This window comes from Phyllopteryx taeniolatus, chromosome 8 (genome assembly GCF_024500385.1).
Source record: "Phyllopteryx taeniolatus isolate TA_2022b chromosome 8, UOR_Ptae_1.2, whole genome shotgun sequence".
NCBI lineage: Eukaryota > Metazoa > Chordata > Actinopteri > Syngnathiformes > Syngnathidae > Phyllopteryx > Phyllopteryx taeniolatus.
The window spans coordinates 7,703,651-7,720,073 of NC_084509.1; the positions used below are offsets into that span (position 1 = coordinate 7,703,651).

The 16,423-nt window shown below is 40.7% G+C and overlaps 1 protein-coding gene across 4 annotated transcripts in view; it reads left to right on the forward strand.

The window, feature by feature from the left end:
* The window catches only part of pitpnm3 (PITPNM family member 3), an 89,502-nt gene that overhangs the window by 32,235 nt on the left and 40,844 nt on the right, over nt 1-16,423 (forward strand). For all 4 annotated transcript variants that reach the window (XM_061782767.1, XM_061782768.1, XM_061782769.1 and 1 more), the window contains 3 exons: nt 3,954-4,024; nt 4,138-4,361; nt 15,552-15,741. In XM_061782767.1, coding sequence (XP_061638751.1) covers nt 3,954-4,024; nt 4,138-4,361; nt 15,552-15,741 — 485 coding nt within the window. The remainder of the gene's footprint in view (nt 1-3,953; nt 4,025-4,137; nt 4,362-15,551; nt 15,742-16,423) is intronic.

Below are 16,423 nucleotides of genomic sequence, written 5' to 3' on the forward strand. Positions count from 1 at the left end.
CCATATTTAGTCCCATCATCATTTGTGCGTGTGTAATAAGCGCTGACATTAGCGCGGGTCACATCGGGGTACGGTTGCGGGTCGGCGTCGTAACTTTAAGGGGAAATCTACCTGCAATTAACGCCTCTCATTGTCGGAAAGCCTGAAAAGTGCAGCCGGCTCGTCTCAGTCAGCGCCACCTATTAAATCTCCGTCTATTTGTCGCTTCCCTTGAAGCCTTTATGGCTTCCTAACCTCGCCAATTATTCCTTCATCTTCATTTTTTCCAGTTGTCCTCGGCCTGTGTGCTCCATTTATTCACCCACTTTGCCCTTTTCGCACCTCACCTCGATTCCCATTGTCTCCTTCTCTGACGTCTGTCTGCACACATTTGCCACTCCACTAATCTAAACACCTTCACTCAAAGCAGAGCAAAAAGAGATGGAAACTCTCACGGTAAAGCGGGATAATCTTTTTTAGTTTTTGAAGGCGTTGTAGTGGGTTTCAAATTTAGGGTTTATAGTCTGGGTTAGAGGTTGAAGTTAGGATTTAAATTTAGAGTTTGAAGACAAGATTAGGGGTTCTAGTTCTCGCTCTAGGAGCTAGGCTTACATGGAAAAGGATGACCTGCTGTGGCGACCCCTAAAGGGGACAAGCCGAAAGGAACGGAAGAAGTAAGCCTTAAGAGTTTACAGTTCGGGTTTCAAATGAAGGTTTCAAGCCGAGGTTGGTTTTTCAAAGTTTCAAGTTAGGGATACAGCGAAGGTTTGTGGTTCAGATTAGAGTGTCAAATTAAGAATTCAAATGTGTTACGTGAGTCAGGCTCAACGGTGTATCAAATTAGGGTTTCAACATAAGATTTAAAACCTGGGTTAGGGTTTCAAGTTAGGGTTTCAAATTTGGTACATGGCCTGAGTTAAGATTTCAAATTGTGGTTTCAAACCAGGAATAGGTTTCAAAATGACAGTTAGGGCTTCAAATTAAGGTTACAAGTAAAAATTTCAAACCTGGGTTGGTGTTTCAAGTTAGTTATCTTTCAGATGAAGAACAGCGCTCACTTGCTGGCTTGCTGGCTTTCCTCACGTCGCAATCCTCCTGCGGCGCCCCAACCATCTGCTCGGCTCCACATGATTAATGTGACACCGCGTTGTCGGCGCGAGAGACCTGAGGGGAAACGAGAGCAAACGGGAAAGATGCACGCAAGAAACATCACGTTTCAGGAGGCCGTTCTGAACGTGTTTGCCATTTGTACCGAGAGGGCTCCAAACGGGGGGTTCAATAATTCACACCTCTTCAGTCCTTCCATCTCTGATCCCGCATTTAGACCCAAACCATCCAGTTTGTCTCCTTGACTGGCTAAAAAAAGGAGACTAATTTGGGACATTTTCCCATCACTGTGCCTGTTTTGCTGTTGTGTTGTTTTTAGCATTAGCGTTCTTAGCGCACTATAGGCCAGCGGCACTCTCTACAGGTGTTTGGAGCAAGTTAGCAAATTTTATTATCAAGAATGGAGGAGTACTTGTACACTTCCAACTGTCAATTTGACTTAAAAGCAAGGCACGGGACTGATCTGTGTATTTTTATTTTGAAAGAGATTATGGATTACTATCATTCATGCTTACAAATTCTTACAACAGTCCCATGTTTATCTGTTTTATGGATGCTTCCAAAGCATTTGACAGTGTTAAATATTATTAAATATTCCAAAAGTGAATAGATCATTGGGTCTGTCCAGTAATGGTAAGACTTATTGTATATTGGTATAGATTCCAGAGTTTACGAATCAAGTGTTGTTCAACTGTATCCTCACTGTTCACGATGTCCAGTGGAGTAAGACAAGGAGGGATATTGTCACCACTGTTTAATGCTGACTAATTGAGAGACCAACTTTTAATTTGAATACTGGATGTAAAGTTGGAGGCACCGTAATAAATCATTTGCCGTATGTTGACAATCTATTTGTCTTCTCATCAAAGTTCTGGAGGTCCTCGTTGAATGATGTGTTATATATGGTCATGAATATGAGATTCAGGATAATATGCAGGGGACTCTATGTACAGGTACATCCATCCATCCATTCATCCATTTTCTGTACCACTTAACCTCACAAGGGTCGTGGGCGTGCTGGAGCCTATCCCACCTATCTTCGGGCGAGAGGCGGGGTACACCCTGAACTGGTCGCCAGCCAATCGCAGGACACATACAAACAAAGAAACATTCACACCTACGGGCAATTTAGAGTCTTCAATCAACCTCCCATGCATGTTTTTGGGATGTGGGAGGAAACCGGAGTACCTGGAGAAAACCCACACAGCCACGGGGAGAACATGCAAACTCCACACAGGTGGGGCCGGGATTTGAACCCCACTCCCCAGAACTGTGAGGCAGATGTGCTAACCAGTTTTTTCCACCGTGCTGCATGGACAGGTACAGCTCCATAAAATAGAATAGTGTCATAAGCTTAATTTAGTGAAAAAAGTTCAATTATAAATATTACAGAGAGGCACGACACACCCGATTTTTTTTAAAGAAATGTATATATATATATATATATATATATATATATATGTATATATTTGATGACTATACAGTAGTTTGTAGAAACCAAAAACCCCAAATTCTAATCTCTGGAAACTAGAATATTATGTAACAAACAAACAAGAAACAATGACAATTATTTTTAATGTAGAATTTAGGGAGGGATTTGCCCTCTGAAAAGTATTTTCCCAAGTGTTTAATGAATCGCTATAATGTAGGAGTACAGAAATAAATAAACCTTTCTACCATATTCTAATTTATGGAGTTGTACCTGTGTGGTCTGTGATACAGGCCTTGAATTTAGTTGGCATCAGATTGATACCAAATCTTGCAGTATCAAATCAAAAATGTTGCAGCCACCTTTATTGTATTGGTATCTGTATAGGCGATACAGGGCCTGTATTCACTTGGTATTGGATAGATACTAAAATATTGCAATATGGGATCACTTGATTCATCTGCCTTTATGATCAAAAATCGAAACTCGCCGTGTTTGCTTGGTTTACGGATCGATACCACATTTTACAGCATTGGATCAATTTAAAATTACACCCATCTTAATTATTGAAACGTAACCGGTATCCATATCTGTATAGGCAATATTGGCTCTGTACTGACCTATTATTTGATATCGATGCCAAATATTGCAATAAAGGATCAATTTAATCACACACAAGCCTTGCTTATTAAAACGTCTCAGTATCGGTGATACTGTCTCCTTATTGACCTATTATTGGATATCAATACCAAGTGTTGCTGTGTTGGATCAATTTGATCATGCACCATCCTTCATTATCAAAAAGTATCCATATTAGTATGGGTATCTTTATCGGCAGTAGTGGCCTTTTATTGTATCTATATCCAAATCGTGCTGTATCGCACACCACAGTGATTTTGGAATAAATGCTGAAATCCATTAATCACGCTAATGTGGACAGATGGCTGCGTTATTAGTAGCAGCCATTAAACTCGGCTTATTACTCCAAGCATGTAAAGACCTCTCGTCTTGAAATAGTCCTTGTGTGAGACCCGACAATGTTTTGCCTCCCGGGAATGCCGGAACTTTCCGCCTTCCCCCCACGCTCCCTCCTTCTTTCCCTCTCCTTTTTGTACAAGAAAGGAAACCTCCCTCCATCGATTTTCTGTTGCTCTGTGACCAAAAACTAGTGTCACCGAGTAGCAATCTCCCTTGTGTGTGCCATGCTGGGAATAGAGAAAAGAATAAAACCGAATAAACAAGCAATAAGCGAGGAAAAGGAATGAGATCTTCCAGAGCTTGGCCAGTTTCTTATAGGGAAAGAAAATACAGTCAAAAAAATACAGTACGCATATCAGTTGACCACTTGCAGGTGCAATGAAAAGAAAGCAAGATTAGTGCATTCGTGAAATATCGACCACATCGAACCCTCTACTTCTTTTTTTATTTCCCCTTACAGAGGTCCTCTACCAGCTGGGCGATCCACGCTGTGCCCCCCAAAGCAGCATCGAAGGACTGGAGGACGGAGAGGTAGGATGCTTACAACTCTTATATGAAACACGGAACCCCATCAAACAATAACCTTGGTTAACGAGGCACATGCTGATACATCTCATGGAGTGATTGTGTCCCGTCTTTTGTAGAACACTAAATGTCGGACGCACGTGCTGCTGCTTGTGGTACACGGGGGCAACATCTTGGACACAGTGGGGGGCGACCCTAGCGCCAAGGCGGGCGACGTGGCCACCCTGGCCTCCGTGCTGGACAAGGTGACGCGCGCGCACTTCCAGGCTGCCGCCGAGCACGTGATGATCAAGCTGGTGCCGTGCCCGGCTGTGTGCGCCGAAGCCTTCTCGCTGGTGTCCAAGTGAGTGTCTTATTATTCTGACTAGCACTTGTCACTCCACATGAATCCACCTTTTTTTTTTAAATCACTTTAATCACTAAAATAATTCCCTGCTTCTATAATAGAGTGCAGTATTTTTTTTTTAGCAGCACCCCTATTGTTATGTCTGCTTTTTTTTTTTTTTTTAACTGGTGCCTTCTTTTCATCTTTGGCCATTTTTAAGCAGAGGATGTGAATTAATGCTCCCTGGCAGAGGTACAATAGCTCTGTGGATCCAGTGCTAATTGATGTTTGATTTGCATTCATAGTTCATTGGTGGCATTCTTTTCTTAATGGATGTGGATGGCTGGTGTCATCTCGGCCCTCGTCATGAATTATACAGCGTTGTGTCCAATAAAACACTTTTTTTGAATTTATTAATTTTTTTCTAGCACGCAGAGCTCCTTTGTCGAATATATGAGGAGAAATAAAGCCTTTCACGACTTTAGGTGTTTTGTTTTTTTAGGCGTTAACGATGTCGTTTCACATTTGGACCGCGTCGTTTGGTTTTAAGGCTTTGGTTGAATGCTTGCAGAAAAAATGCGTTCGGCGGTGCAGAAGGAACAGAGGAGTCCTTTGGGTGCCGTACCACCGTGTCGGCTTGACGTACGTGTCATGGCCTTCAGTTGTCCACGCGTGAAACATTTAAAACATGGTCCGGTCGGCGTTGAGAAGTAATGAATTATTTTGACGTGATTCCCAGGACTGCTTTGCATGCAGCCAAATTTCATCACTCATGTCTGTTTTCTGATGTTGTTTCAAGCATTGTTTCAAGTCAGGGTTTCAAGTAAGTGTTTCAAGCCAACGTTAAGGTTTGGAAGTAGAGTTTCGAGCCTGTAACAGCGTTCCAAGCAAGGGTTTAAGTTTGGTACAACGGTTAGGGCTTCAAATTGGGGTTTGGGGATAGGATGAGGGTCTTAAATTTTAATTTTCAGGGCTGGATTAGGGTCCTAAATTAGGGTTTTAAAATAGGGGTTCATAAGAAGGTTGAGGTTTCAAAGATGGGTTTGCTTTGAGATTAGGGTTTCAAGCTTTGGTTACCATTCTGAAATAGGGTTTCAAGCAACAGTTAGAGTTTAAAAGTAGGATTTCAAGCCATGATTGGGGTTGCAAACCAGGGTTCAGGTTTCAAAGTAGGGTATCAAGGCCTGGTTTAGGGTTTCAAAGTAGGGTTTTATGTCAAGATTAGACACAAGCATTAGGTTTTGAAAGTAGGGTTTCAACCCATGGTTAGGTTTTAAGACAACTCAACCTCACTCCATTTTATTTATAGAGGACTTCAAAAAACAACTGCAGCCGAAGCAAAATGCTGTGCTAAAAATAAATACAACAAAATGCAACATAAAACACAAAATAATTGAACATAACATAAAGTTAAAAACAAAAACACTAAAACGAGGTTAAGGTTTGAAAGTGTGACACTTTTCCAACCACCAAGTTACAGCTTGCGAACCCGTGCGTTTGCGTGTCTCTGAGAGCCACTGTTCTAAACAGGGTTAGCACTCATTGCAACGAATGACCTTACGGTGTTATAAAAGGAAACGTGTTAGCTGTAACGACAGTGTTTCTCAGGTGGATGCGTTACGTGACACAAACACAAACATTGCAAGAACAGGCGGGAAGCCGTCGCTGGCCAATTTCCACTCGTTGCGGCCAACAACTTGGCCGACAAAAAATAGCATGGAAGTGGCGCAGGCAAAAGGTCTCACACAAACACGTCGCTTTGGACGTGATTTCAAATGTGTTCTGTCGGGCATCCCGGTGGAGACTCTCCCGAGATTGTTCTGTTGTCGGGGACAGCCTGTCGCACTCCTGAGTGGCCCGCGCTTATTATCTTATTGGCCGCGGGAGCTGGTAAAGGTAACCTGTCAAAACAACAACTGTTGCCCATGAAGAAACACACACACTAAGGGAAGGATGAGGGAGAATTTTACAATATGCATTGCAATCATCTTCAAATTAGGGTTACAAGCCAAGATTAGGATGGGAAATTACTCTTTTAAACCTGGATTTGGGTTTCAAATTAGGTTTAGGGTGTTCAAATTGGGGCTGCAAAGGGTCAGGGTTTGAAGATGTTGTTTGGATTTCAAGTTAGGGTTAGGTTTTCAAGATTGGGTTGGCGGTTCAAATTAGTTAAGATTTAAAAATTCCATTACAGGGAAGGGTGAGGTTTGAAGTCACGTTGAGTTCCGGTTTTGGGTTTCAAACGTTTCAAATTCGGGTTATGACCCCATTTTTAGGTTGGAAATTAATGTTATCCAGAATTAGGGTTTCAAATTAGGGTCTAAAATTGGGGCTTCAAATTCATGTTTCAAGTTTTTGGTTTGAAATTAAGAGTTGAATTGAAAGGTTTCAAACCTTGGTTTCAATATCAGAATAGGGTTAGGGTTTACAAATATTGTTTCAAACAAAGGGTAGAGTTTCAAATTAGGATTTTAAACCTGGTTTTGCGTTTCAAACTCGGGGTTTAAGCCTGGTTAGGATTTTAAAATCAGTTTTAAGGGTTCGGGTGTCAAATTAGGGTTCAAACAAGGGTTGAGTTGTCAAATTTAGGTTTTAAGACAGTGTTAGGGTTTCAAGACAAGGTTAGGTCTTAAATTATGGTATCAAGGCAGAGTTTGGTTTTCCAAATTTGGGCCTAAAATGAGGGTTTTAAGTTAATGCTCGGGGTTTCAATTTAGGGTTTCAAATTAGGGGTAGGGTTCCAAAGCAGGATTCTGATTTCAAAGTAAGGATTAAAGCCAGGGTTAGGGTTTCAAAAAGGTTTGGGTTTTGATATTAGGGTTTCAAGACAGAATTGTTTTTTTAAATCAGGGTTTCAAATTAGGGTTTTAATCCATCATTAGGATTTCAAAGTAGGGTTAGGTTTTCAAATCAGGATTAGGATTTTAAAGTCATGTTTAATGCCAGGGTTAGGATTTTAAATTAGCGGTTCAAAGAAAGGTTGGGTTGTCAAATTAGGGTTACTAGCCAGTGTTAGGGTTTTAAATTAGGATTTGAAGACAGAGTTGGGTTTTTACATCGGGACTTCAAATTGGGGAGTCCGAGCAGGATTTGGATTTAAACGAGGTGAAATTAATTAAACCCAAATTAGTGTTTCAAATTCTCAGGCCAGCATACTGTACCTGACGCTGGCGTATGAGCCACATAGCGGGCAGGAAAAAGGATGCACAGTGGAAAATTAGGGATGGGAACGATAAACTGATGCGACCGGATAGCCGTTTGTAAAGGCGAGAGATACAACTGTAATGGTAGTGACAAGTATATCGATAGAAAATCTGCCACGAATCCTTAGATACATCGCTTGTTGGGCTGTGGACCGGATATCGCAAGACGAGGAATCGGTTGCCTGAAGCGCGAGAGGTCTGTGCTCTGTGCTGTGCTCCGCAGGTAACATTATGTTTACAACCAAACACAGCAGTGGTGGATACTAGCGATACTACTTGTTTAACATTTCTCCGTAGCGTCACTTTTTCAACATCAAATAGCTTTTCAGTAGTTAAACTACTTTCGTGGTCGCAGCGATAGCAAAGTAACGTTCCCCCAGGAGTTGTAAACATTGAATGCAACGTCACGTTACGCATCTTATCTCAAGTCCGCCGTCGACACCGGGGCCGGCGGCGAAATGTGCACTACAGATTTTAAACGCGCAGACAATATGGCAACGGTAGGTACATCTCGGCAATTTCTTTGGCCTGTAACTCAGCAAACTAATGCTTCTTCTCGAGTCCTCGCGGTCCACTTACACATTCGTGTTGGTACTGTGTGACTCTAAAAAGAATCTTCCGAGAGGACACACAGCCAGGGCTATCCTGAAGCTGACACAACAATCGCCAGTTGAGCTAAGCTTGTCGTCACGACTTAAAAGTTCAAAAAGTCAGTCAGTACTCAGCAAGCAGCAAAAAAAAAAAAAGCCATGAAAAAAGCGAGACCCCGCATGGCTCTTTAAATGCTGTTTGTGCAGAGTTTATGGAGAGAAAATTGTTGTGGTCTATTTAAATAAGTAATTTGATATTTAAAAAAAAAAAAAAAAAAAATGCCATAAAGCAACAATGCTCAGGGTTATGTAGTCTTTTACATGTTTGAAAATAAGGTTCGACAAATTTTCTTCATTTTATAGAATTGGGTTAAGTCAAGGTTGTTTATGATTAGCACTTGTGCAAATGTTAATTGTCACCAATATTTTTAATTTTTCATTTTCAACAATATCGAATGTAGAATCGTATTGAATCGTTCCACCTGTAAAGATATCGTTTTTGAGTGGAATCACTACCTGTATATCTAGATATGTATCGTATCGGCCTCATGCCATAGATTCCCAACCCTAGTAGAAATTGGTACACGGCCAATTGACGGCAAAAGGTTCCCACATTGATTTCCTTTCACGCCCACCAGACGCCACCTCTGCGCCACCTTGATGTGAAAGAAACACTTGGCCTTTTAAAAAGCTGAGCGGGAGCATGGAGAGAAGCCCTGCAGGATGGATTAAAAGTGAAGAGGAGGAAGAGAAGGCTCGGACTTTCATTATTCTGGCAGGTAGCGAGTAACGACTGCAACTATTTACGGTTTCACGCCGTTAATGAAGAGTCGCCGAGGAGCACATTACCTTGTATTTCTGCATCTTGAGTCCAATTAAGCCAGAAGCTGACAGTCAAAACAGTTTTTTCCCCATGTGTGAGACATTTTATCTTTTAACAGCAGTGAGGGTGTCCTGGTTTATTGGTAGTGTTATCTTCCGCTGTTAATAGAGCCCCTTCATCAGAGCCACTTCATCAGGACTCCTTCGGGCCAGTGACAGCATCGCCAAAGATGAGAATTAAGAGTATAGAATAGAAAATAAGATTGTGATCAAGAAGAGAGAGTTCATCACTGTGCACTGTGTATTGAATTGTTCACAATCTCCTGCCTGCTGTAAAGGTAGCTGCCACCATTTACCGTAGTACAAATTTTTGCTTGCGACTCAAAGCGAATAATCGTCCAAGCGACGGCTAGTTTCTCCAAAAATTCGTAAGTCGGGTCACTTGTGAGTCGAGGTATGTACGTCTGTCGGTATGGTGAAATACTTTCCAAAAAAAGACAGACGATAGAAAAATGTATGTTTGCGCCAGCAGGGGCATGGTAGGAAAAAAAAGCCATTGCGTCATGAGCAGTCAGCTGTACATGAAAGGTAAACAGCGTGCCGATTTGGTTTAAAATATCATTGGTTTTAATACATGTCTAATGCTCAGTGCTTAATAACCACAAATAGTACAAGTCCTTCACTGTGTCCTGTACATGCCGCACTGAAGCTGGTTTCAGCCTTGGTCGTATGCCTGTGCATCCAATAATTTCTGTTAAATGTTTCCGTAAACACGCCAGTTCGAAAGTTACTTATACTTGCTCAGCATCACCCACAGATGCGCAGCTTCCCGCACCTCCCGGCCGATTGACTGTTGAGGATCCATTCGTCTTGTATTGCTACTTTATTGCTTGGAAAGGTAAAGAAGCTTACGGTGGCCTGGAAGTGCAAAACAGTATAACAAATTGTTAAAACACTTTTACATTTCAAAAAACAAATTAACAAAAGCCAAAACACTTTTATATAAGACGAAACAAATTAAAATCGAGACATCCCGGAAAGGGAACGTCCGACATTATTAGGAATCCGGCGCATTTTCCTGGAAGGACGCGCCCTGCTCCAATATTAATGGCTGCTATATCCCGGTAGAACACGCTTTACCGCATGAAAGAGTAATAAGAAAAGATAAGATAATAAGAGTTGCCGAGCTATTGATCACGTGGAAGCCCTGAACAGCGAGCCTGTATAGGCGTTTGATGCTGTATATACAATATATTGTACTTGATCACATTTCTTAAACCATAAACAGATAGATTAAGAGTTAAGGAAGAAGCAAGTTGTTAAAGAGAGAGGAAGCTGAAAGGAAGCCATTCATTTGAACATACATTAGGGTCACAAAGTTCACTTTTTCGTGCACAGGCACATTATACATTATGAATATGGGTTAGTATTGATCTAAAACAACATTTGATGCTTTGCATGCTATTTATATGGCTTGAGCCGAGGCAATGCGGCAGGACAGCTAGCAAACGCGGAAATGTATTTTCACCGTAGGGGAACGCTTCTGTGCATTTTGATTAAATAGAATCTGGGACGTTAAAACGCCGTGCAACGGAGATTAGAATTTTGAATCGGGTCAAAACCAGCGGCTGACCGATCGGCCGCTCAAGGAAACGGTCCCAAACACGCACACCGTTTCGGCAGCGCTGCTCAGTGTGCGCCAGCCTTAACCACCATAATCCTAACCTTAACTCATCCTAAACTGCCTTAACCTTGTTTTGGCAAATCTTTTTCTGACAGAATAAGGAAGGAAGCAATCTTGTCTTTGTGGGTTTTTATTACAAGGAAAAAAGAAAAGTCTTTGCAAAGAGAGGATAAGTCTTACCCCTTACTGAAGTCCAAGCAAACAATCACATCTGTTATACAGAAGTGAGAGAGACAGAGAAGAAAAGGAAAGCAAAACAATTATCTTTGTCCAGCTGCACTCAACTTATCTTTATTGAAAAACAGCTAGTAGTCACAACATAGCTGGGAACAACTAGGACGCCACAGCATGGCCGGAAAACAGCTAGTAGTCACAACATGGAACAATTAAGCATGTGAAGGTTGTATAAACTAATAAGTAATATTTGGTATATATGAAACATAAGTTTTCCAACTCAGCTCCCCCCTTTTGATTATATCACACAATCTACTATTAATTACCGAAAAAAGGAAAATTACTTAACATTATTACATCCTAAGTACCTAAAAGTAAACAGGAAGTAATCAAAACAAATATTGCTAAACACTAAGGGATAAAAAAACATTAAAAGTTAATCAAAATGATATAACAGTATAATATGTATTAACAAAACAACCCTAGTCATCCAAAAATTCACACCTCGGGTTGACGAAAATCCTTCATAAGCAGGTTGTAAGTCAGTCATGCAACAAAGTTAGACTGAGGAACCCTAGTCCTAAACCTAACCATAATAAACTTCTTAGTTTTTTAAAATGATTATATTTGGGATGGACATCTCGTTACATCTGCGTAGCCTACCCTTCCCGTGATGCGGGAGCCAATCATGTTGAAGCGGGGCGGGTCTTGCCGAGAAAGGGCGTGAGTTTTCTTAGAATGTCTGAAATGGGACGTTCCCTTTCTGGGTTTTCTCAATTGCAATTTGTTTCGTCTTTTGTAAAAGTGTTTCTGCTTTCATTAATGTGTTTTCTGAAATGTAAAAGTGTTTCGGTTTTTGCTAATTTGTTTTCTGAAGTGTAAAAATATTTCGTTTTTTATTAATTTGTTTTCTGAAGTGTAAAAGTGTTTCTGCTTTTGTTTATTTGTTCTCTGAAATGTAAATGTGTTTCACAATTTGTTATATTGTTTTGTACTTCCAGGCCACCGTACAAGCTCTTATCACTGCTCACACCATTATTATAACTAGCTGCCATTGTAAACAGCAAACTAAGCAGCAGTAAATTGAGCAACAACGTGTGTGTGTGCGCTAACACGGCATGAACAGATGGTGTGCCAATTGTTACGTCACAGCCGAAAATAGCCGAAGGGGAGACACTACATTCAAAACACAGACGACACATTATGTGTTATGGTTATTGGTTAAACTGCTGTATGATCCCTAAATAATCACCTAAAAATTGCAGTTATTGGTTTGTTAAAGGGGTTCTAGAGGTATTAGTAAAAAAAAAAAAAAAAAGTTAATCTTTGCACTCTGACCTGGTTTAGTGTTTTAAAGCAGAGTTTCAAAATAGGCAGGGTTGATGCTTGAAGTTTGGGTTAGGGTTTCTAATTAGGATTTCAAGATAGGATCTGAGTTCAAAGGATGGTTCTCTTCAGGGTTTGGGTTCAAAAATAAGGTTGAGAGGCATGTTTAGGTTTTCAAATTTAGGTTTCCCAAAAGACTTTCCTTGTGGAAATTCTTGCCGTCTGCTTCACACCATCTTTCGTTATTGTTCTTGAGCACACAGACTGGAGTCACTTCTTGTGTATTCTAATTAAACCATTTCTTGCGATTCACTATTGACGGTGCAACCCTAAGTAAGTCCCCAAAGAAGGCCCAGGTACCGAATACATACAGGTCTACTTTGCATATTTACTTCCAATGATATACACATTGCCTTTAACACAGCATTTCCTCTTAAGTATTCCAGTCTATCACTTGTTCACTTGTAGCATTTATCTACAATCACATCACATTTTCCAAAGTGTATGCATGTTATCTTACAAGTGTGCCTGGGCTCTGCTTGGAAAAAAACAAAACAAAAAAGCAGCACAATCTCTCACAAAGCGGCCCCGAAGAGTGGCAGTCAAACGGCCTTTCCGGAGGCTTCGGATGCAAACTGCTTGCCAGACAGCTGCACATCACACAGTACACGCATGGTGAAACATCCTGGGCCGCTTCACAGATGCGTGTCGTTCGTAACACATTCACTGCCATTGATGGCTTTAGAAGTCAAATATCCATGTTAACTGGGAAGGCTGGCAGGGAATGAGTTAAAAACTGCTCCACTGGGACGCCAGGCAAAATTCTAATACAATTGCGAGTATTAACAAGTGGAAATTAGATTCGACAGAGAGCGACAACTGCTCTTTTCGCCCACATTTATTCGGTTGACGTGCTGTTAATAATTTTTGCAAGTGGATGTGCTCGTTCATGAAAAAAGAAAAGAGGTTGTCTAGCCACATGCAGTTGCACAGTACATCCAAAAGAACACATGACATTATTGTAAATCAGATTGAGGAGACCGTGATCTCATTTGGAAAATCTAGAACCGTGTTTCCCAACCTTATCAGGTGTGCCGTGGTAAATTATCCATTTTCAGTTAATTGGTTTGAAAATTATTATCTACCGTTTGCCTGCAACGTATGGTTAGTGAAACGACTGTCCTGAATACCAATAGGGTCGCTCTCTTGTCGGGCAATTGGTGAGCGTCTGTGACCCTCGTCGGCACGGTGTGTCCCGCACCGTCTGCACTAATCTTCTCTTGTCGGGCAGGCAGGCGAAAGGTGATACCTCAGTCATCCTCATCTATTTAGAGAGAACTTTTCCAGTTTGATGTAGATGTCGGGGATGTTAGGGTTAGTGGGATTCATTCATCCGCCACACTGAAGTCACACGCTTCTTTTTCCTTCTGGAAGCAGTAGGGCGTGTGCATCAGCCAATCACATTTGCAGCAGCGCGTGTCCTGCAGCTAATCATATTGCAGCAGGGTGTGTCCTTCCTAGAACGCGAGTGCGATACCTGATAACGCTCAGCGAACATGTCCACAGCGTTCACGAGCAGCAAGAAAGGCTTGATTTTTCATGATTTTGAAAACTCAATTTTGATACTTGATTTTTAATCACTCAAATTAGGTAGATGTGTTAAAGTTGTAGTTTGTAATTTACTTTAGGGCATTTTATGTTCACTTTATAATTTGGAAACTTTTGCGGCAACTTATTGACTTTTTACATGATCTGTGCTTTTTGGCATTCGACTAGAACAGCAAATTTGAATAATTCTGACTTCAAGGAGAGCATTTGCGCGCAAAAAGTGCGGGTCGGCCAACGGTGCAGTGGCCACGGGCGTCCGGGGGCATAAAATACATCTCTTTGCCCCAGGAAGCACAAAGTTGTGAGTGTGATCCAGAATATTGTGAACGATACTTTTTGAGTTCTTACTTAATTTAACTTATGTAGTTATATTTGTGTTATTGACGTGCCTGTCCCCATATGTATGCACTTTTTAATAACCCGATCCATATAATCTATTGCAAATTATTCAGCGGACGTCCAAGTTACAACTCCCAGACCCTCAGTTTTGAGAACCACTGATTGCTTGAATGTGGTCGTCTCTCGCCCGCTGATGCGTTGCAGCCTCGGCCAGGCTTCGCTGCCACTTCCTGTAATTCCAGCGACAGATGGATGGCGTTGACACTCAGTCGGTGCAAGGGGAGCGTCTCGGGTGATGCCATCTTTTCCCCCGCGTTGTCAATCCAACGCACACACATCCATTGAACTCAATTTAGCTCACATATGCAGGCGTTCACTGTTGCAAGGAGGTTTTATTCTTTGTGACACAACAAAGCTTTACCTTTGAATTAGCACCACAGAGACAGATCTCGATAGAGAGAGACTCAAATAGGAACATTTGGATTACATTAATAACATTTTTGACCAGGATATTTTCATGCTATATATATATATATATATATATATATATACACATACACACACACACACACACACACTGACTTTTAAAAGAATAATATTACCATTCATTCATTCATTATCCGTACCGCTTATCTTCACTAGGGTCTCGTGCTGGAGCCTATCCCAGCTATCTTCGGGCGAGAGGCGGGGTACACCCTGAACTGGTCGCCAGCCAATCGCAGGGCACATATAAACAAACAACTATTTGCACTCACACCCAGGCACGGGGAGAACATGCAAACTCCACCCAGGCGGGGCCGGGATTTGAACCCCGGTCCTCAGAGCTGTCAGGCAGATATGCTAAACAGTTGTCCACGTGTCGCCGAACATTACTATTCATTTGGTCAAATAAAAATAACTTTACTAAATTAAATATTTTTAATATTCATTCCCATGCTCTCTTATTATTGTTTAAATAAAATATTGGCATTATTATTTAATTAATTAGTACTTGAATAATAATAATAATAATAATAATACAAAATTTAAGGATAACACAAATTTTGATCAAATAAAAATATTAAATTTGATTAATAACTAATAGTCTTATTATTTTCAAAATGTAAAAATGTTTTCAAAATACATTAAATTCAATTCATAATTTAATAAGGATAATGTTAACTACAATCATTCGGTCAAAGTTGGGGGAAAAAATCCCGACTAAATTACATTAATAATTGAATAAGGATCATTCAAAATGTCCAAGTTTAGTTAAAAGTTTAAAAAATGACATAAGATAAATAATATTCCCATGCTATATCATGATAACTAAAATTGATAAAAATAAATGAAGTGTCACAAAAATAACTTTAAATATAATTAATATAAACATATAATTAAACAAACAAAATTATTACTTTCCTGTGCGCTCTATAAAAATGTAAGATCTTGAAGATGGTTTGTGCCTCCCTTGCTCCTCCAGTCTGAATCCGTACAGCTACGACGAGAGCTGCGTGTCGAGCAGCGTGGACCACCTGCCGCTGGCCGCCCTGCCGCTGCTCGCTATTGTCTCGCCGCGCTACCAGGACGCCATCGCCACTGTCATCGCCCGCGCCAATAAAGTCTACCGCCACTTCCTGCAGTCCGATGACGGGCAGGGCTTCTCGGGACAGGTGCGTGGAGTCCTTCTGGGCATATGTTATTGCTTTTTCCGCCTTTTTGTTGCAAATATACATGGCCCTGAAGTGCAAAACAATAGCAAATAACTAAACACAAATTCTAATTAAAAAACAACAGCAAATAAGTAAACACAACGGCAAATTAAAAACACAACAGCAAATTTAAAAACACAACAACAAATATCTAATCACAATAGCAAATGACTAAACACAACTGCAAATCAAAAAAACAACAGTAAATAATGAAACACAATGGTATTGGAGCTTGATTGTTGCTTCAGTTGAGTGGTTTTACTAACTTTTACGCTACAATTTCACCCAACCCTGTCTCCAAATTGTTTTGTAAGGGCGCTTGTTTTTTTTGAAAGAGTCATCGAAAGTTTGTTTCGCGGTAGTTGTTCATGAAAAGCCTCTTGCAGGTTTGATGAGTGCAGGGTCAATACAGTCTTGATTAGCCAGTTAGCCAAAACACAGAATCGAGAGCTGCAGGTTAAAAGGAGCTAAGATAATTTCAATAAATGTATAATTACAATCTCACCATTGGCCATTACTCTTGATGAGTTTAACACTTGGTCTCAGTGTTACATACTGTATTTTATGACTGCAAAGTGTTTACCCACAATGATTGGGTTTTGATGAAGAGAGTTGATAATTATTTTGTATTAAATATAAAGAA